Source organism: Rutidosis leptorrhynchoides, chromosome 10, assembly GCF_046630445.1.
Source record: "Rutidosis leptorrhynchoides isolate AG116_Rl617_1_P2 chromosome 10, CSIRO_AGI_Rlap_v1, whole genome shotgun sequence".
NCBI lineage: Eukaryota > Viridiplantae > Streptophyta > Magnoliopsida > Asterales > Asteraceae > Rutidosis > Rutidosis leptorrhynchoides.
In genome coordinates, this window is record NC_092342.1 from 344,755,126 (window position 1) to 344,778,724 (window position 23,599).

General features: G+C 36.4%; 1 protein-coding gene across 2 annotated transcripts; it reads right to left on the reverse strand.

Annotated features, from left to right (window-relative positions):
* Window positions 1-881: 881 nt before the first annotated feature.
* On the reverse strand, window positions 882-8,274 carry LOC139872557 (uncharacterized). Of its 2 annotated transcripts, none has more exons than XM_071860455.1 (4): window positions 8,196-8,274; window positions 1,726-4,121; window positions 1,399-1,535; window positions 882-1,281 (listed from the first exon to the last, which is right to left on the reverse strand). In XM_071860455.1, the coding sequence occupies exons 2-4, from the start codon at window positions 4,118-4,120 to the stop codon at window positions 1,066-1,068; spliced, it is 2,748 nt and encodes a 915-aa protein (XP_071716556.1). In that variant the 5' UTR covers window position 4,121; window positions 8,196-8,274; the 3' UTR covers window positions 882-1,065. The 2 variants fall into 2 exon arrangements, with proteins under 2 accessions (XP_071716556.1, XP_071716555.1); XM_071860454.1 differs by having other exon boundaries at window positions 882-1,290.
* Between the last annotated feature and the right edge of the window lie 15,325 nt (window positions 8,275-23,599).

Genomic DNA, 23,599 nt, shown 5'->3' on the forward strand with positions numbered 1-23,599 from the left:
TAGGTCACCCTCGGTTTCATTCTCTTTAGATAAGGTTCAAGCTGCTCTTGATTCTCAAGGATTTCGTAAACGTAAACGGGCTCGGTGTTTAGGTTCAGGCGACGATGGTGTGGGTTCGGAGGGGGTCGATAAGGATAAAGGGGTGTGTTTGTCGGATCGATTGGCTGATTTGGGGGAGGCTAAGGGTGGTCATGTTGATCAGCATGTGGTTGATGTGTTGGATAATGGTGGGGTCGTTCGGGCCGAGTTGGGTCAAATAAGAGATGGGATGAAGACGGGTCGTGAGGTTGATGTGGGCTTCGGCAGGTTTGATGGGCCTGGGTCTAGACCTGCGTCGGATGTGGGCGTAGGTGAAGGTTGCTCATCGGGTATAGCTTCGAGTTTTTTTGATGAGGTGGTTAAGGATCTTGAAGGTTGTGTTAGGGTGGAGGGCAAATTGATTGGGTCGAGTACGCTTCCAAAACAAAAGGAGAGCAAGAGATCTAGGGCGAAGAAAGGGCACGGGGAGGTGGTTCGAAAGGCTCACGTTGATGGTTTGTGAAGTTTCTGCTTCGTTTCTTAGTTTATTCGGATTGTAAGATTGTTGTCTTTATTTTTGTTTAGTTCGTAAGTTAGTTTCCTTTGATTTGCATTGTTTTGGTAGTTTGTTTGTTGTTGGTTTGTAGATTGTTTAGTTGTTGTTTGGTGTTTTTAGGGCCCTCTGCCATTGGTGTATCCTTGTTTCGAGCCTTCATTTTTTTGATGGTCTCGTGTTTTTATAAAGTTTCAGTTTTTAGCCAAAAAAAAAAAAAAAAAAAAAACCAACAAAAAAGTGCTATGTGGCTTGATGACTTGTCAAAAACTAACATGTCAAACACATCTTTAGCAAATAACTCCACACTTCAGCTTATGGATGCACAAATAGATACATTAATCCATGGACCATTCACCACTAAAACAAAGAACATATTACGATGCGCCAAGATTCAGACTGAACAGTTCAAGCAGACAAATACAAACTTGTTATAACAAACCATTTCCAAACAAACACAATCAACAAATGTCTACACAAAAAGTTTTATCAATTTATTTCACACCAACAATAGACATGAGAAATTTGAGCTTCTCGTTGACTTCATCAAGACCTGAATCACCATTGAACGATACCGGCGGCTCGACCCCAGTGAACACATAAAGAGCCTTCAGTTCCTCAATGCACGTTGGTTGTTTAGGTACATTATATCCTACGATCGCTCTCATTGCTCCAATTTTCTCCCATATCTTCCCATCATCTAAAATGTCCTGTAAACTCTGGCATACGTCGAATCAGTATATAATATGTTGGGATCGAAATCTTATATCGCCTATCGGCTATATGAAAAATGCTTGAAATATAACCAGAGAAATAAGAGTACTGACCTCTTTGGTTGGCAATTTTGTATCGTTCTCAGCTTTGACTTCTCGATTATGTGTATCCGATACCATTCGTTTAAAAGCAGGAAGTGCCAAAACATCCACATCTTCATCAGCACCGTTTTCCTTCACTTCATCACCAGCTACAATTAAGTCAAACAAATCAGTCAATCGTTAATGTTCACGATTAGAACTCACTATAAACGATACAATACACCCATAAGGCTGGCCTGCCTATAATATATGTTCACACTTATAAACGTTAATGATAGATTTTGTCTGTAAAACTGCGATGATTAACTAATTTCTTTAGTAAATTATAGAGTAACAAACCTTCAAGGTCCTCAGAATTTATGATTGCGTTGTCATCGCCTACATCATCCCTCGCATCTGCATTTAAAGTAATCAAATTTTCTTCGTTTGTTCGCTCTGTTCCGTAATTAGACACGGTGTCAGAAATTGTTTTCTCCTGCGTTCCCATGCTCTCTCTCATTACCTTTTCATCAGACTCGAAGTTCCTTTCATCTTTTTTGCTATCTCCGGCGACTTTTTTTGCAACCAAATCTAACTCTTCGACTTCTCTCGAATTGAAATTGTTCCCCTCGTCTCCTTCGGTTAAGATCACAACATGCCGCATCTCACCTACACGCTCGTTATCATTGCTTCCATTCGGTATTAGTTTCTCGCATTCGATTTCTTTGACTATAACCGGCTCTATTGTCTCGACACCCGAAGCTACATTTGAAGCACTCTCTTCGAGTAGTCCGTTACTTTCTTCCACCACCTCTTCCTTTTCATCTTCTTGTGTATTATTTTCATTTTCGTCTTCTTGTTGATACTCTCCAATGTCTTCTGCACACCCTTGTTCGTTTATACCACCACCACCAAAGTTTGTGATCAACCCCACATCCAATCCAAGACGTGTATCGACTTCTTTCTTAATATCTTCCATTTGCTCAGTTTCGGCTTCTTTTGTATCATTTTCTGTTTGCAACACACGATCTTCCATTTCATTATCAACACTATTCTCATTGCTTTTTTCATCTTTAATCTCATCATCAGCCCGCAATTCTTCTTTATTGACATCGTCACATGAACCTTCTTCAACAATATTTTTATTTGAACTCTTAATCCATGAACCTTCTTCAACAATATTTTCATTTGAACTCTTAATCAGCCCTGCATAATCTTTTGTAACATGATCTTCCATTTCATTTTCAACATCATTCTCATTACTTTTTTCATCTTCAATCTCATCATCAGCCTGAAATTCTTCTTTATTGACATCGTCATACAAAACTTCTCCAACAATATTTTCATCTGTATTCTTAACCGATTCTACATCCAATCCAAGCCTCATCTCAACTCCTTCCTTTATATCTTCCATTTGCTCAGTTTCTTCCTCTTCTACAAAATTTTCTCTTCGCAAGAAGTCATCTTCAATTGCTTTTACATCATCAATATTGTAGCTTTTTTCATTCTCATACATGATTAAAGCCTCCAATTCTTGATCATGATCATCTGGTCGCACTTCCTCTTCTATATGTCCTTTTCCAACACCATTGTCATCTGAATTCGTGATCGACCCCACGTCCAATTCAAGCCTCATCTCTACTTCTTCTTTTGTGACAGTTTGACTTCGTTTGACATCATCTTCCATTTCTTTTTCATCGTCATTTTCATTAGTATCATAGCTTTGTTCATCAACAACCTCATCCACATTCACAACTAATGCATCCCTTTCTTGCTTATAATCATACGGATGTACCTCTTCTTCTTTATTATCATCATCTTCATACAAACCTTCCCCAACGATAATTTCATTCGAGTTCGTGATCGACGCCCCGTCCAATTCAAGCCTCATCTCTACTTCGTGATTCATATCTTTAATTAATTCGACTTCTTCCTCTTTTGTGAACTTTTCACTTTGTAAGACATCATTATCCATTTCTTTTTTAACATCATTTTCATTAGTATCGTAGCTTTTTTCATCAACAACTTCATCCGCATTCACGAGTAAAACGTCCTTTTCTTGCTTATAATCATAAGGCTGCACCTCTTCTTTATTATCATCATCATAGAAACCTTCATCTTCATCCGAGTTCGAGATCGAAGCCACGCCCACTTTAAGCCTCGTCTCGTCTTCTTGCTTCATATCTTCCATTTTCTCAACTTCGTCATCTTTTATAACATTTTCTCTAGGTAATACGACATCTTTAATTTCCATTTCATCGACATTTTCATCCACATTCATGATTAAACCTTCCCCTTCATCCTCATAACCAGCTATTTGCACTTTTTCTTCTTCATTTTCATTACAGAGACCATCCCCAATAATATTTTCATCCAAATCTGTGATCGAAGCACCAACATATTTTCCACAATCATAAATACCTTCCTCTTTCACATGTTCATCATCATCACTATAATATTCCAATAATAAAACTGGTGATGGTGGGGTCGGCAGCAACATTCTCATGAGCTTATTAGTACAAGCATACGTCGCAAAAACAAGCCCGGAAGGGACCGAAAACGCAACTCCCATTGCTGAAAAAACGAGAATTGGTGGAAGAACAAGTGGTGCAGCTGAGATTGCTATACCTGTAATCATCATCTTTTTTCCAATTCCATATCCTTTATTTAAAATCCATTTCATCATACTAGTTTCACCTTTATTTGAAGATGAATACTCTTGAATTTCCCATTCAGATTCTGGATATTCTTCCATACTAAAAAATCAAAATATAAGTGAGGGTTATTAGTAATACTGTTAAGACTTATAATCTAAAAGATTATACTTCTCACATAAACAAAACATTTAAAATAAAATTTATTCAAATAGTTCAAAATTAAAACCAACTGCAACGATTAACTTTTGAGAGCCATTTAACCATTTTGGGATAGTTAATTATGTGAATTTACAAAATCGTGCTTCTATCACTGTTGTTAGTGAAAGTTTCGCAGAAAATGAACATCAAATCATGCTAATCCTAGATGATTACTCGAATTGTGTTAGAGATAGGGTATGGTATAATAATATGGATCGATCTTGAATCGTAAAACACTTTCGCAATTAAGTATTTCCACCCTCGGGTTACAGGAAATTCTAATTGGGAAATTGAATCAATATTAGAGTGTTTTTGTAATTTTTCTGTACGTTCTTGAATGAAACTATAGATGGAAATAGTTAAAAACAGGTAATCATGAAAGGGTGTAATACTGTAATTAAAGGTTACAACCCTTCATTTTTCGCGGAAAACCTGTTAAATTAACAGACATGACTTTAGGACGGAATAACTGTTAAGAGACGACTTTTCAATATAACGTATAGTGCCTAAAATATTTTGGCGTGGCCCCGCCCATCGACCCCACAAGGGGCGGATTCCCCTCGACCCTGCTCCCTTGGGAACGGGACCCCAACCAGCCCATTGGACCTGCAAGGGGGCGCTGCCCCTGACCCCGCTATTTTTGCTACAGTGTCTAGTCAACTCGCACTCTCCAAACTCGTTGTTAAGTAAATTCTAATTACCTAAAATAAATAAATTTTTAAAGGATTTTACCCGGCGAATATTATTTAAAAAAATTATAAAAAAGTTCAAAAATGAGAACAATGACCACTAGCACGCCTCATTCACCAAGCTAGACCCCACACACCTAAAATGATTGTTAGTGACACTAAAATCACCAACAAATGGTCCCTGATTTCCGGAATCAGTTTCTACCATATTAAGCAATCACCAGTTTGCGAGTATCAAACATTGAGAATTGCCAAATTTTTAATAAGTATTAACAGTTTTTTTTTGAAAAGCAAAAGTATTATTATTATTAACCAGATTATAACAATACAATACATGTCCCTATACTCTTCTATACAATGATGTTAACAGTCGAAACAATCGGAAAAAGATTGGATTTAAAACATAAAAAGTTAATCGGAAGTGCCGTAGGCTAAATAACCTGATGAGGGATGAACTTGTGAAACACAAGCGGGGCAGGAAGAGACAGCCGTGCCGATCAAGCGGCGACAAAGATGACGAACAACCTGCCCATTTAATCTAACCCACATAGGCCAAATAAGACAAACGATCACTATCTGATTATTAAAATGCCGTATTAACCGACACCCGATCGATTTGGAGGAGGTGCCACGTAGAAAGATGGGTTGAGGAGCCATTGATGCCATGCGATTGATGTTTTTTTTCTCGAACGGTTTGAGATCCAACTAAAACTTTGAGTTTGGATCTCGGAAATTATCATTGCAGGATTCCAGATTTTTCCTGAAAAAACTTTTAAATTTCTATGTTTCCATAAGATGTAGCACGTAATCCATTTAGTAGCTTGCCATAAGGATTGCCCAGTGGAGTTATGCGAGAAGCCCTGGTCGGAGATGATGGCCTCATTGATATTAGAAATTGTATAGCTATTTTGATTCCACCAGCCGAGTAATTGCATCCAAATTGAAGCCACTTTTTGACAATTTATCAACGCATGGTCAACGGTTTCGATATGTTGGTCGCATAGTGGACATAAGATGGTGTGAAGGTCAGTCCCTTTCTTATCTAGTTCATACCTGACCGGGATTTTTAATTGGATGACCCTCCATGAGAATATGAAGACCTTTTGTGGGACGTATTTGTTGCGGGGTAATGAAAGATTTCTTGAATTGATGCCATATTTTAGTGTATTGATTAGGTTTGACATCGTTGATGTAGTGAAAATGCCGGATGCGTCAAGGGAAAATTTCCATGAATCAGGGCGATCTGAGGTGCTTACTGTAGATAATAGATTATTGAGTTCCGTAAGTTCGTTCGTTGCACGACCACTAGGAGCCCGAGACCAATCCCAATTTCCAATCGAATTGGAATGAACGTTTAGAATTCTATCGGCAACAGTTGCTTCTTTATGAGATTCTAACATGTAGAGTCTATGGAATACTGATTTTAAATTCTCTGATCCGATCCATATGTCATGCCAAAAGCTAATCGATGTACCATTGCCAATGCGTTTTGAGATTGAGGAAGTGAAAGATGTTCCTAAGTTGTCTGCGACTTTTCCTGCTTTAATAATCTCTTTCCAAATGGTACGACCTGAAATGTTCCTGCATAAAATGTTAGAATCTAACCCCCCCCCCCGGCCCATATATACTTTTGATTATTTTTACCCATAGTGCATTATCTTCATTTTTAAAGCGCCACCACCATTTACACAAAAGTGCTATGTTTTTAGCAAACAAAGAACCCACGTTTAAACCTCCACTTTCATATGGTAAAATTATTTGATCCCATTTAATCCAGTTAATTTTATTATCATTTGAAGAACCACCCCAAAAGAATTTCCGTCTTTTAGATTCGAGGACCTTAAGGGTAGCGGAAGGTGCATGAAATAGGGAGAAGTAATATAATGGGATACTACTTAGAATGGATTTGATGATCGTAAGGCGGCCCCCGAAAGAAATTGATTTGGCAGCCCAATCCGTTAGTCTTCTGTCAAATTTTTCGATGATTGGTTGCCAAGAGGAGGCGTGGGAAGTGGGGACCCCAATAGGTAGGCCAAGATAAGTAAATGGAGTAGAACCCGCTGAGCAGTTAATGTAACTAGCCATTTGCTCTGTTTCGGCCGTAGATGTGCCGATACCATAGAGCTTGCTTTTGCGGAAATTAACTTTGAGTCCCGATATATTTTCAAAACATTTTAGGATTTTGGAGATAAATTTGGCGCTTCTTTTATTCCATTCGCCGAAGAAGATTGTGTCGTCCGCATATTGGAGATGTGTAATGATGAGGTTATCATGCCCAATTTTTACTCCTTGTAGAAGATCATTAGCTAATGCTCTTTTTACAAGTATGTTAAGACCTTCAGCGACAATAATGAATAGAAACGGTGATATGGGGTCACCTTGTCGAATTCCCCTTCCGGGCGTGAATTCTTTAGTGGGCGAACCATTGATTAGTACGGAGATAGATGAAGAAGAAAGACATGCACGAATGAAGCTAATCCATTTTAAACCGAAGCCCATGGATTGCATGGTTTTAAATAGAAAGTCCCATTCAATGCAATCGAATGCCTTTTCAAAGTCTACTTTAAAGATTAGTCCCTTACGTTTTTTACGCTTTAATTCGTCGATTAATTCATTTGCAATTAAGACACTATCAAGAATATTTCTTCCTTTGAGGAATGCGGTTTGTTCAGTACCAATAACTTTTTGGATGACCTTGGCAAGGCGGTTGGAAAGTATTTTGGTGAGGATTTTATAGTAGCTACCTATTAGGCAGATTGGGCGATATTCGTTTAAACCGATTGGATTAGGTTTTTTCGGGATTAAAGTGAAGAAAGATGCATTGCAGCCATTGGAGATTTCTGAGTTGACCCAGAACCAATCAAGGGCATTCATGAGGTCTTGTTTTATCAATAAAGTTTTAACAGTATCAAACATTCAAAATTGCTTAAAAAGACAACAATTTATACAGCCATCTGTGCGATGTATTCTTGAAGAGACAACAATTTGTGCGATATTATCTTAAAGAAAAAAACATAAGTGCAATATTTTTAAAAAGAAAAACCCGGTTATGCTTATAATACAAGTTTCTAATTCAGAAAGAAATGCAAATTTAGACTGTTGAAAACTTAAAAAGTATTGTACGTACAACCACAGAGTAAGCATATACATAGAGATATTACTAATTATTACTGATACCAAATACCAAATGTTATTAACTTACAATTAACAAAATTAAAAGAAACTATAAGGTAACAAAAAAAAAAAAGGATGTTTCAAAGTAAGATTCCGAAATACATAGAGATACCTGAGTAATGTGGATTCGTAAGATTCGAGCTGGTTGTGATCGAGAGTAAACTGGAGGCGTTAAAACGGTTTTTAGGGTTTTGAGATAAGATTGAGCTACAGATGATCATGTTGTCACAAGGCACGAAGAAACGTGTTGAAAGGAGAAACAGGAGAGTGACAGGTGTCACCAATTCGGAGAGGTTAATGATGTCAACTAACATAGTTGCTACGTCGCAAATCTCATCTCACTTTCTTTTTTCTTTTCTCAAATCTCATCTCAAATGTAAAAGTCAAAATAATACTCGTATTAATATTAACGAGTGTTAAAATGTTTATGCGTTGATGTAAAAAATAATTTCGTTCAATAACTTAAATATCTAGCAGAGATCGTCTACACATTATGGTGAAAAACATTTGCAGCGGTATATGATTGCATTATATATATTGAAACTAGTTTTATGAGCTTATGAGCTCGTGCGTTACACGACAGTTATATAAAATAGTAATCGATATTGATATTTTATCAATTGTATTATACAATCACAATGAAAAAATCATTTATTACTAATAATTTTGTATCGAAAACTTAGTATTGAATATTAATGCGAGCTCGCGCATTGCACGACAATTGTATAAATTAATATTCGATAACGTTAGTATTAATGTATAATACAATTACAATGAAAAAACTGTTTATTACTAATAACATTTGTATAAAAAAATATTAGTATTTAATACTAACACATAGATTATGAGCCCGTTTATGTAGCATATTGTTTATTTTGAAATATAAATATTGTAGCATTTAATCATTAAATGTTAAATTTAATGAATAATTATCAAAAAGTAAAGTTGTATGGCATTAATATTAATGGTTAAGATATGAGTTCTTATTTTTTGTTCATGTAGAGGAGACCCTAAATTTTTTAGGGAAGAATCCTCCGATTGTTGTGTTTATGTTCCGTAGGTAATTTAACAAATCACTAAGTATCTTTTAGCATATATTTAATTATATTATCTTTTATTTTGTAATAGTTAGGGGACACGGGGCATTTTAGTTTTGATTAGTATGTTAATAAAACTTTATCTTTTATTTAAGGTAACAATCATGGAGTATCTATTAATTTAAGATTATTGTCATATTTTATTAATTATTAATTTAATATTTAATTTGATTTAATAATAGAGTGACACGTAGGATAATTGAAATTTGATTAATTGAGTAGATGACACGTAAGCATAATGGCACGTGTTTTATAATAATGTATAGATAGATAGATGTATAGATATTTTTTCAATAATTTATAATAATGATAAACATATCGAAAATTATAACACAATTTTAAAAATTTAATTATTACATTGTGCCTTTCTTTCTTTTTTTATCGATCGATTTACTACTTACTATTAAACAACATTTTATTTTACATTCACAAAATAAGGGTATAAAAAACTTTTCATTATTCGTTTGTGTAAAATATTCATTTGAATCTTTAATTTTGCTTGAGATCTTATAATCACATGTGATTGGATCTTACAATCACATGTGATTGTCCTGTAGTGACCCGAACTTTTCCATGTTTATATATATTAAATGAAATTGTTATTTACATGATTAAGTATTTCCAACATGTTAAGAAATCAAACTTGTTAAGACTTGATTAATAGAAATAGGTTTCATTTAGACATTTGACCACTCAAGTTGTCCGGCGATTCACGAACGTTAAAACTTGTAAAAAGTATATGATGACATATATATGGAGATATATATAGTTAACATGATATTATGATAAGTATGTACCTCATTAAGTATTTTAACAATGAGTTATATACATAAAAATGAGACTATTGAATTAAGATTGAAAACGATATATATAACGATTATCGTTATAACAACGTCTTACTAATTACATATGAATCATTTTAAGATATTGTTACACTATATATAAACATGTTAAATGATAAGTAAACATATCATTAAGTATATTAACAATGAACTACATATGTAAAAACAAGACTACTAACTTAAGGATTTCGAAACGAGACATATATGTAACGATTATCGTTGTAGCGATATTTAAATGTATATATATATATATATATATATATATATATATATATATATATATATATCATATTAAGATATATTAATTCATCATATTATTATGATAATATAATAATTTAACATATCATTTGATATAATAAATAATGGGTTAACAACATTTAACAAGATCGTTAACTTAAAGGTTTCAAAACAACATTTACATGTAACGACTAACGATGACTTAACGACTCAGTTAAAATGTATATACATGTAGTGTTTTAATATTTATTCATACACTTTTGAAAGACTTCAAGACACTTATCAAAGTACTTCTACTTAACAAAAATGCTTACAATTACATCCTCATTCATTTTCACCAACAATTCTACTCGTATGCACTCGTATTTGTACTCGTACAATACACAGCTTCTAAACATATTTACTATTGGTATATACACTCCAATGATCAGCTCTTAGCAGCCCATGTGAGTCACCTAACCATGTGGGAACTGTAGCGACCCGACCAAATCATGTTTGACGGCGCCGACTACTTCGGTCCCGTTGCGTGGTCATAAGTCTTTATTATGACTTTTGACCAAAATATGTCGCATTTATTTTATAAGAAAAAGGATGTTTCGAGTTAACAAATGTAGTTCGAAAGACTAGTTACATTACAATGTTTAACGTACGAATGAAACCTATGCGACACAATTTAAAGTAGTCAAAAGACGCTCCATCTATGCATGTATACTCGACATCCAAGCAAGTATCAAAAAGAGTGCGGAAGCATGTATCAAGTAGCTTTCAAGGACCTGAGAAAACATATAGAAAACTGTCAACGAAAACGTTGGTGAAAACATAGGTGTTTTAGTAAACGTTGCATTTGAACCACAAGATTTAATATAATATGATTATCTAAATCATTTGCATTCCAAAGTTGTTATTTGTTTCGCGGGCACCCAATTATCAAACTTAACTGTTTTGCACCCTTCGCGTAGTGTTAGAACATACACTAGACCCGAAAATATATTTCATCCGCTAACGGTAGCGAACCGTCCGAATGAGGCTCGTCAAGCCCATGTGATCACATAATATAAGTTCACGTTTACACCCTGCAAGTGTAACTAATGATAATTGAATTGAGGCTTTTTGTTCAAACCCGTACGTGGAATGTTCGTTTTCGTACTTGTGTTCAAAGTGTAAAAGTATGATACGCATATGTTTCTCATCCCATAGTTTAAAGCATAAAAGTTGTTTGAAGGATGGGACTATGATCTCACCTTGAGTGCACGTATGAAAAGTACTTCACAAAGTAACGTGTGCGAAGGATAGTGCTAGTCTTGACCTAAACCAATAGGTCGTATCAATAACGGTAAACACGATAGGTCAAAGATGTTTAATTAGTCCTATGGCTCGTTACGACTCGATTATGTAGCATGTGAATCAAATTGTCAAGTTTCATGCAAGATACAAGTACAGAAACAAGTTAGGAAGGTTGCATAATCATTTGGTTAAGTTTGACAAAAAGTCAAACTTTGGTCGGTCAAAGTCAACGAAAGTCAACACGTTCGGGTCGGGTCCCGAACTATTTTTCTGAGGTTTTTATTCATATATAAGTATGTTAGAACAAGTCTCATGTGAATCGGAGGTCCATAGTGTGCCAAACATTTTTCGTATTTTGACCAAAGAGGTCAGAAACTGGACACGGCTTAGGCCGCGCCGCGGCCCCAAATTGTCGCGCCGCGACAATACACGGGAACTGGTACCTGGTCAGTCTCAAATGTCCAAGTCTCAATTCCAAACACTTTCAAGCATAACTCGCAAACCGCTAATACTTAGAACTCGTATCTTATATCGTTAGAAAGGTAATTTGACAAAGAACACGTCTAAATACATTTCACCAACCAAAAATGTTATTTGTAACAATCGGCTTTCCAAAGTAAATGATCAATTAATGTACACATTTAATACACAAATTTGATAAGTGCACATTTATGATTCGGGCATTTAATGCATACATATAACATGCCGTTTTGTAGGTAATCGAGCATACAATACAACTAACTACTTACTAACTACAATTCATGTCATTCAATGCATCAAATATTCATTTCAAGCTTATCAAACCCTAACCCGAATTCACCAAAATCACTAATCAAGTTTATGGAGTTTTCTCAAGCAACCTACACATCAATTTGAAGCTAGTGATACTAGGAACACATTTAATACATGCATTTATAACATTTAACAACATTCAAACAACCAAATCACCAAATCAAACACACCAAAGTTCATACTCAAGCTAGTTACTTCAAATAACGAAATCGAGCATATAAATCATATATTCATGTTAGACTTGAGCCATAGACACTAATTAACAACTTTATAAGTTCAAAAATATCAAGAACACAAAATCTAGTGATTTTAGAAAGTTACCCAAACTTGATGAAGTCGGTATGGAATCGAAGAGGAAGTTGCAAGGATTTCAAATATGTAATTTGTTTTGCAAGACACCCGCTAGCTTGGATTTAGATGATGATTCCTTGTTTGAGAAATTGAGAGAAAATATGGAAGTAGAAGAAGAAAAGGGAAAATGAAAAAAGAAAAGATGGGGGTGGGGGTTGACTAGTCAAAGGCTAGTCACCTCTTTGGCATTTTGGCGAAACTAGTCCCTCTAGTTCGGTTGCGGGTGCGTGAATTACCTAGACGAGATATTTTTAAAACACGTATTAACGGGAGATGTTATAAACATATAACGGGATTTAAATAGTTAAACGGAAAAGTAAACGGAAAAAGGCGGGATGTTACATTACCTACTCTTTAAAAGAAATTTCGTCCCGAAATTTAAGTAAGCGTAGTAGTCGTTGTTTCTTCCTCGAAATCCTGCGTTTCCGGAATTGGGAATAAATGAGGGTATTTCTTTTGCATTTGATCTTGCCTTTCCCAAGTAAACTCGGGTCCTCTTTTGGCGTTCCAACGGACTTTAACAATCGGGATTCGGCTTTGTTTCAATGTCTTGACGGAGGTGTCCACAATTTCAACCGGTTCCTCCACAAAATGAAGCTTGTCATCAATAGTAAGTTCCTCGAGAGGGATGACGATATCGGGTTCGGCAAGACACTTTTTCAAGTTAGATACATGGAAGGTAGGATGAACGGAGTTCAATTGAGGCGGAAGATCTAAACGATAAGCAACGTTTCCAATACGCTCCAAGATTTCGAAAGGACCAATATACCGCGGATTTAGCTTCCCGCGTTTCCCAAAACGGATTACACCTTTCCAAGGTGCAACCTTTAACATTACTCGGTCACCGACTTGAAATTCGAGGTCGTTGCGTCTTTTGTCGGTGTAGCACTTTTGACGACTCCGGGCCGTCCGGAGCCTATCTCGGATTTGTACGATCTTCTCGGTGGTTTCGTGAATGAGTTCGGGTCCGGTGATTTGCACGTCGCCTACCTCGGCCCAACAAAGAGGTGAACGACATTTTCGGCCATATAGCGCTTCAAAAGGTGCGGCTTTAATACTCGCGTGATAACTATTGTTGTAAGAGAACTCGGCGAGAGGTAAGTGCTTGTCCCAAGCTTTTCCAAAATCAACCACGCAAGCTCGTAACATGTCCTCCAAGGTTTGAATTGTACGTTCGCTTTGTCCATCGGTTTGAGGATGATATGCGGTGCTCATGTCTAAACGCGTTCCCAACACTTCTTGCAAGGTACGCCAAAATCTAGAAACAAAACGGCCATCTCGATCGGAGATAATCGATAAAGGTACACCATATCGGGCTACGATTTCTTTAATGTAAAGTTGCGCAAGTTTCTCCATTTTGTCGGTCTCCTTCATGGCAAGAAAGTGTGCGGATTTGGTGAGACGGTCAACAATAACCCAAATGGTATCATAACCGCCCGTCGTTTTTGGTAGTTTGGTGATAAAATCCATCGTTATCCTTTCCCACTTCCATTGCGGGATCTCGGGTTGTTGAAGTAGTCTGGACGGTCTTTGGTGTTCGGCTTTGACTTTGGAACATGTCAAACACTTGGAAACATAAGTAGCTACGTCCCTTTTGATGTTCGGCCACCAATATTGTTGTTTAAGGTCGTGGTACATCTTATTGGCACCGGGGTGGATCGAGTATCGTGACTTATGGGCTTCATCTAAAATGAGACTTCGTAGGTTCCCATAACTAGGCACCCAAATCCTTCCGGCGAAATATCAGAGTCCGGTTTCCTTAGTTTCGAATCGAGAGACGAGAATGTTCAAGAGCTAGTGTGAAACGTTTTCATCCTTGAGAGCCTCATCTTGGGCTACCCGAATTTGGCTATTAAGGTTGGTGTGGATGGTGATGTTTAAGGCTCGGACACGAAGAGGCACCACTCTTTCTTTTCGACTTAAGGCATCGGCTACTACGTTTGCCTTCCCGGGATGGTAACGAAGTTCGCAATCGTAATCGTTTAAGGTTTCAATCCACCTTCATTGTCTCATGATTAGTTGCTTTTGATCGAAGATGTGTTGGAGACTTTTGTGATCGGTAAAGATAGTACTCTTGGTTCCATAAAGATAGTGTCTCCACATTTTAAGTGCAAAGACAACGGCTCCGAGTTCGAGATCATGTGTCGTGTAGTTTCGTTCATGAATTTTGAGTTGTCGAGAAGCATAAGAAATGACTTTCGTTCATTGCATCAACACACACCCAAAACCATGTTTCGAGGCGTCGCAATACACAACAAAATCATCGTTGCCTTTGGGAAGTGACAAGATAGGAGCGGTGGTAAGCTTTGTCTTCAAGATTTGGAACGCGGATTCTTGCTCGGTCGCCCAAATGAATTTCTTTCCCTTGTGAGTTAATGCGGTTAGAGGACGTGCAACCAAAGAGAAGTTTTCGATGAATCTACGATAGTACCCGGCGAGACCCAAAAATTGACGAATGTGAGTCGGAGTAGTAGGAGTTTCCCATTTACTAATGGCTTCGATTTTTGATGGATCGACTTTAATACCTTGGTCACTTACAACATGACCAAGAAATTGAACTTCCTTCAACCAAAATTCACACTTGGAGAATTTGGCATAGAGTCTTTCTTGTCTTAAAAGTTCAAGCACAAGTCGGAGGTGTTCCTCGTGTTCTTCTTCGCTTTTTGAATAGACCAAAATATCATCGATGAACACGATAACGAATTTGTCAAGATACGGTTTGCACACGCGGTTCATAAGATCCATGAACATCGCCGGTGCGTTAGTGAGACCAAATGGCATTACAAGAAATTCATAACTACCATAACGAGTTTGGAAAGCGGTTTTGGAGACATCTTCCCCCTTAACCCTTAATTGATGATAACCCGAGCGGAGATCGATTTTTGAATATACGCAAGACCCTTGTAATTGGTCAAAGAGGTCATCGATGCGAGGAAGAGGATATCGGTTCTTAACCGTCAATTTGTTTAGTTCACGATAATCAATGCACATTCGTAGGGATCCGTGTTTCTTTTTAACAAACAAAATCGGAGCGCCCCAAGGTGAATGGCTAGGTTGGATAAAACCACGATCAAGTAGTTCTTGGATTTGACTTTGCAATTCTTGCATTTCGGATGGAGCGAGTCTATATGGTGCACGTGCTACGGGTGCGGCTCCCGGAATAAGATCGATTTGGAATTCAACCGGTCGATGGGGTGGAAGACCCGGCAATTCGTCGGGAAATACATCAAAAAAGTCACTAACAATAGGCACATCATCGATATGCTTCTCATCGGACTCGACTTTCTTAACGTGGGCAAGGATCGCAAAACAACCCTTACGGAGTAGTTTTCTAACTTTAAGGCACGAAACGAGGTTGAGTCTGGTGCAACTCTTATCGCCATAAACAATCAAAGGTTCACCATTCTCGATAGGAATTCGGATGGCGTTAAGATCACAAAGGATGTGAGATTTCATTTTGACTAACCAATTCATACCGATTATTACATCAAAGCTTCCTAGTTCCATGGGTATCAAGTCAATTTCAAATTCCTTACCCAAAATGTTTAACGTACACCCCAGGTAATATGTGTCGGCACTTAATAGTTTCCCGTTAGCCACTTCAATGGTATAAGTGGTATCTAGTGGAAGTGGTGGAGTGCTAAAAGAATGAGTCAAAGTCTTGGATACAAAACTCTTATCGGCACCCGAATCGAATAAACAAGTAACATAAGTGTTGTTGAGGAGAAACGTACCCGTGACTAATTCATTGTCATCTCGGGCTTCCTCGGTGTTGATGTTGAAAGCTCGGCCGCGTGTGTTGGGGTTGGCTTTCTTCTTCGGACAGGCATTTCTAAAATGACCCGTTTGGCCACATTCATAACAAGTACCCGATTTTGGTGCATTGGGCACCTTTTGAGCGACGGGGGCAGCACTTCTACAATCGTTGGCCATATGACCACCCCTTTGGCACCGGTGGCAAAATAGATTGCTACATTCACCATAGTGGTGTTTGTGGCATTTGTTGCAAAAGGGTTTATTTCCGCCATAACTTTTCTTGGTGTCGGAGGTGAAAGGCTTTTTGGTGAAGTTGTTGTTGTAGTTGTTGCTTGATTGAGGGGCTTCCCATTTTCTTTTGTTGTTACCCGACTTGTCCTCGGCTTTAGGCGCCGGTACTACGATTTCGTCAACCGTTTCGATCAATTGGCGGGCCATGTTCAAAGCTTGTTGTAGGTTAGCGGGTTTGGATGACATCACCCCTTGTTTGATGCTCTTTGGAAGACCATACATATAAAGTTCGACCCTTTGAGATTCGGGGTTCACGAGGTTTGGGCACATCAAGGATAGTTCGGCGAATCGTTGATTATAGGCATTGAGATCGTTTCCGACCGCCTCCAAGGTTCTTAGCTCTTGTTCGAGCTTTCGGGTTTCTTCGCGAGGGAAAAATTCGATGACCATCTTTTCCCTTAAATCGGCCCAAGAGAGGGCGTGAGCTTCATCGGTACCCACCGATTGTACATAAGTATTCCACCATGTAAGAGCGACACCGGCGAAAATGTGAGTGGAGTATTTGACCTTGTCTTGGTCCCGACAACCACTTATGCTAAAGACGGCTTCCGTTTGCTCAAACCATCGGGTGAGCACAACCGGTCCCCCGGTTCCATCAAAAGTGTGAGGTTTGCACCCCATGAAGGCTTTATAGGAGCATCCCTCGTTTGAGTTACCGGCTCCATTGTTGTTGTTGTTGTTGTTTTGGTTGTTGTTATTATTATTGTTATTGTTGTTGGATGAGTGACCGGCCATGGCCGCATCTACGGCGGTGGCTATCATGCGTTGTAGAGCTTGTTCGGGTGTTTCACGGCGTGGTGCACGACGAGGAGGCATTATTCCTTCAAAACAAAAGAATACCGTTGGTTAGTATTCTAAGTAATACTAACCGTGATATGGAATAAAGATAGAGAGAAAATTTTCCTTGACTCGCCTTAAATTCTTTATGTCATAATGTCGGAACGTTCATATGAGTCACCGTAATATAATCCCGGAAATTATATTACCCTGATTCATATGTGCATTCGACATTATTTCATATAGTCAAGGTGGCGTGTCAATCAAATTAAACAACGTGAGATTTAGATGAAATAAGAGTAGATATGAGTAGAAGCGTTCGAGTATAAATGCACAAATAGTCAAGTAATTCCTACTTCAAGTCTATATGCCGGTTGTAGTCTAGACTCACCAATGTACCCTATGACTCGGGGTTGACACCAATGAACTCTAAATCCCTACAACCAACGCTCTGATACCATCTGTAGCGACCCGACCAAATCATGTTTGACGGCGCCGACTACTTCGGTCCCGTTGCGTGGTCATAAGTCTTTATTATGACTTTTGACCAAAATATGTCGCATTTATTTTATAAGAAAAAGGATGTTTCAAGTTAACAAATGTAGTTCGAAAGACTAGTTACATTACAATGTTTAACGTACGAATGAAACCTATGCGACACAATTTAAAGTAGTCAAAAGAGGCTCCATCTATGCATGTATACTCGACATCCAAGCAAGTATCAAAAAGAGTGCGGAAGCATGTATCAAGTAGCTTTCAAGGACCTGAGAAAACATATAGAAAACTGTCAACGAAAACGTTGGTGAAATCATAGGTGTTTTAGTAAACGTTGCATTTGAACCACAAGATTTAATATAATATGATTATCTAAATCATTTGCATTCCAAAGTTGTTATTTGTTTCGCGGGCACCCAATTATCAAACTTAACTGTTTTGCACCCTTCGCGTAGTGTTAGAACATACACTAGACCCGAAAATATATTTCATCCGCTAACGGTAGCGAACCGTCCGAATGAGGCTCGTCAAGCCCATGTGATCACATAATATAAGTTCACGTTTACACCCTGCAAGTGTAACTAATGATAATTGAATTGAGGCTTTTTGTTCAAACCCGTACGTGGAATGTTCGTTTTCGTACTTGTGTTCAAAGTGTAAAAGTATGATACGTATATGTTTCTCATCCCATAGTTTAAAGCATAAAAGTTGTTTGAAGGATGAGACTATGATCTCACCTTGAGTGCACGTATGAAAAGTACTTCACAAAGTAACGTGTGCGAAGGATAGTGCTAGTCTTGACCTAAACCAATAGGTCGTATCAATAACGGTAAACACGATAGGTCAAAGATGTTTAATTAGTCCTATGGCTCGTTACGACTCGATTATGTAGCATGTGAATCAAATTGTCAAGTTTCATGCAAGATACAAGTACAGAAACAAGTTAGGAAGGTTGCATAATCATTTGGTTAAGTTTGACAAAAAGTCAAACTTTGGTCGGTTAAAGTCAACGAAAGTCAACACGTTCGGGTCGGGTCCCGAACTATTTTTCTGAGGTTTTTATTCATATATAAGTATGTTAGAACAAGTCTCATGTGAATCGGAGGTCCATAGTGTGCCAAACATTTTTCGTATTTTGACCAAAGAGGTCAGAAACTGGACACGGCTTAGACCGCGCCGCGGCCCCAAATTGTCGCGCCGCGACAATACACGGGAACTGGTACCTGGTCAGTCTCAAATGTCCAAGTCTCAATTCCAAACACTTTCAAGCATAACTCGCAAACCGCTAATACTTAGAACTCGTATCTTATATCGTTAGAAAGGTAATTTGACAAAGAACACATCTAAATACATTTCACCAACCAAAAATGTTATTTGTAACAATCGACTTTCCAAAGTAAATGATCAATTAATGCATACATTTAATACACAAATTTGATAAGTGCACATTTATGATTCGGGCATTTAATGCATACATATAACATGCCGTTTTGTAGGTAATCGAGCATACAATACAACTAACTACTTACTAACTACAATTCATGTCATTCAATGCATCAAATATTCATTTCAAGCTTATCAAACCCTAACCCGAATTCACCAAAATCACTAATCAAGTTTATGGAGTTTTCTCAAGCAACCTACACATCAATTTGAAGCTAGTGATACTAGGAACACATTTAATACATGCATTTATAATATTTAACAACATTCAAACAACCAAATCACCAAATCAAACACACCAAAGTTCATACTCAAGCTAGTTACTTCAAATAACGAAATCGAGCATATAAATCATATATTCATGTTAGACTTGAGCCATAGACACTAATTAACAACTTTATAAGTTCAACAATATCAAGAACACAAAATCTAGTGATTTTAGAAAGTTACCCAAAATTGATGAAGTCGGTATGGAATCGAAGAGGAAGTTGCAAGGATTTCAAATATGTAATTTGTTTTGCAAGACACCCGCTAGCTTGGATTTAGATGATGATTCCTTGTTTGAGAAATTGAGAGAAAATATGGAAGTAGAAGAAGAAAAGGGAAAATGAAAAAAGAAAAGATGGGGGTGGGGGTTGACTAGTCAAAGGCTAGTCACCTCTTTGGCATTTTGGCGAAACTAGTCCCTCTAGTTCGGTTGCGGGTGCGTGAATTACCTAGACGAGATATTTTTAAAACACGTATTAACGGGAGATGTTATAAACATATAACGGGATTTAAATAGTTAAACGGAAAAGTAAACGGAAAAAGGCGGGATGTTACAGGAACCATCATTTGGCAACTAGCATGAATGATTACACAAAATTACAAACTAATGGAGCCTTTATGAACACCCCCTTTTCACGTGAAGTAGTACTCACATAAACACTTTCATTTTCAATTTTTCTTGAATCAAACTCATCTCTCTCAAGTGTTCTTCCATTGTTCTAAGTGTTCTTCATCATCTTCATCAAAATCTAGCTCAATCTAGTTCATAAATCCATGCATAAACCAAGTTATAAAAGAACTACTCAAGAACACACCAACAACACTTCCAAGTTTGCTAGCTTACTTCCAATCTTGCAAATTCACTTTGAGTGATCATCCAACCTCAAGAAATCTTTCTTATTTACAGTAAGATATCTTTCTAATATAAGGTAATACTCATATTCAAACTTTGATTCAATTTCTATAACCTTAACAATCTTATTTCGAGTGGAAATCTTACTTGAACTTGTTTTCGTGTCATGATTTTGCTTCAAGAATTTTCAAGCCATCCAAGGATCCTTTAAAGCTAGATCTATTTTTCTCTTTTCAGTAGGTTTATCCACAAAACTTGAGGTAGTAATGGTATTCATAACATCATTCGATTCATATATATAAAACTACCTTATTCGAAGGTTTAAACTTGCAATCACTAGAACATAGTTTAGTTAATTCTAAACTTGTTCGCAAACAAAAGTTAATCCTTCTAACTTGAATTTTAAAATCAACTAAACACATGTTCTATATCTATATGATATGCTAACTTAATGATTTAAAACCTGAAAACACAAAAAATACCGTAAAACCGAATATACGCCGTCGTAGTAACACCGCGGGCTGTTTTGGGTTAGTTAATTAAAAACTATGATAAACTTTGATTTAAAAGTGGTTCTTCTGGGAAAATGATTTTTCTTATGAACATGAAACTATATCCAAAAATCATGGTTAAACTCAAAGTGGAAGTATGTTTTCCAAATGGTCATCTAGACGTCGTTCTTTCGACTAAAATGACTACCTTTACAAAAATGACTTGTAACCTATATTTACGACCATAAACTTATACTTTTTCTGTTTAGATTCATAAACTTAAGTTCAATATGAAACCATAGCAACTTGAATCACTCAAAACGGATTTAAAACGAAGAAGTTATGGGTAAAACAAGATTGGATAATTTTGCTTGTTGTAACTACGTGAAAATTGGTAACAAATCTATATTAATCATATCCTAGCTAACTCATATTGTATTATACATGTATTCCAACATATATTATGTAATCTTGGGATACCATAGACACGAATACAATGTTTTAACATATCATATCGACCCATCTATATATATATTTCGGAACAACCATAGACACTCTATATGCAGTAATGTTGGAGTTAGCTATACATGGTTGAGGTTGATTCCAAAATATTATATATATTTTGAGTTGTGATCTAGCCTGAGACTTGTATACACGAGGTCGTGGATTGATTCAAAATAAAATATATTGCTTTATTTCTGTACATCTAACTGTGGACAACTAGTTGTAGATTACTAACGAGGACTGCTGACTTAACACACCCAAATCATTAAAACGTAATAAAAATGTTATAATTATATTTTGATCATACTTTGATATATATGTACATATTTGTTATAGGTTCGTGAATCAACCCGTGGCCAAGTCTTACTTCTCGACGAAGTAAAAATCTGTGAAAGTGAGTTGTAGTCCCAGTTTTTAAATCTAACATTTTTGGGATGAGAATACATGCAGTTTATAAATGTTTTACAAAATAGACACAAGTACGTGAAACTACATTCTATGGTTGAATTATTAAACCGAATATGCCCCTTTTTAGTCTGGTAATCTAAGAATTAGGGAACAAACACCCTAATTGACGCGAATCCTAAAGATAGATCTATTGGGTTCAACAAACCCCATCCAAAATACCGGATGCTTTAGTACTTCGAATTTATCATGTCCGAAGGGAGTCCCGGAATGACAGGGGATATTCTATATGCATCTTGTTAAGGTCGGTTACCAGGTGTTCACCATATGAATGATTTTTATCTCTATGTATGGGATGTATATTGAAATATGAAATCTTGTGGTCTATTATTACGATTTGATAAATATATAGGTTAAACCTATAACTCACCAATATTTTTTGTTGACGTTTAAAGCATGTTTATTCTCAGGTGATTATTAAGAGCTTCCGCTATTGTATGCTAGTATATGGACAAGATTTGGTGTCAGCATGCTTGTATAATATTGTTTAAAACTGCATTCGAGATTTATTTTGTTGTAACATATTAATATTTGTAAACCAATATGTATTGGTAGTGTGTAAGTGTGATATTTGTTAGATTATCATTTCTGGATAATCTAGGTGGTGTCTTTTTAACCTTGTCGATAAAATAAAGGTTATGGTTTGTTTTAAAAACGAATGCAGTCTTTGAAAAACGTCTCATATAGAGGTCAAAACCTCGCAACGAAATCAATTAATATGGAACGTTTATAATCAATATGAACGGGACATTTCATGTCCCGCATTTTTAATCCTAACAATTGATTATATTGATCAAAGGGCTTAAATTTATTTCTGATTTTCAAACAAAATTTTAAGAATGCAAATGAATATTTCTCATTCGTTTGTATATCTATTTACGAAAACGAACTATTAATTTAGTTAATCCTAAAAGGCAAATTAAACTAATAAATCGAGATGTATGAAGTACAATTTATAAAATGAAAAGTAAAAAAAAAAAAAAAGGAAGAGAATATATATTTCATAAATGCTTATAAAAAATATTAATAAAAAACAAGGAGCTATGTTGATAAAATAAAAAGAAGAAAAGCACTCTTGAAGATGCTTTACTTCCAATTAACAACACATTTTTGGAGTAGTATATAAGGTTAATATTAATTTTTATTTTTATAAAAGAATTGAATATTGATATACACAATAATTAATAAAGTATAATTTTAGATTCATCTAAAATTATAATTTGTAATGCTTTAATTATTGATTCAAAATTATAATTCTTCAAGAATTAAAGAATTATAAATCAATGATATGAATTTCAGCCAATGATTATGGATTAAGAACGTCGTGGGATCGAATCTAAAAGGCACCTTTTTTAAATTGTGTTATGAGCAACTAACTTTGGGGTTTCTCAGAAGGATTTTTTTTATTGTGCTTTATGAGTAGTTAATCTGCAATTTTTACTTGACACATGGTCTGGATATGATCGGATGGATGACTTTTGTCTCCGTTACCAACTCCTAGCACGCTCTAAAAAAAATCTGAACATTTTTTTTAATTTTAATTAAAATGACAAATAATCATTTAAACGTTT

Bases quoted from the DNA above. Each gene is read 5' to 3' on its own strand.
- LOC139872557 (XM_071860454.1), bottom strand. From the start codon at position 4,120: ATGGAAGAATATCCAGAATCTGAATGGGAAATTCAAGAGTATTCATCT. The intron at 1,536-1,725 runs GTTTGTTACTCT...ACTTAATTGTAG, and splicing joins AAATTCTGAGGACCTTGAAG to CTGGTGATGAAGTGAAGGAA. The intron at 1,291-1,398 runs GTCAGTACTCTT...GACGTATGCCAG, and splicing joins CAAAATTGCCAACCAAAGAG to AGTTTACAGGACATTTTAGA.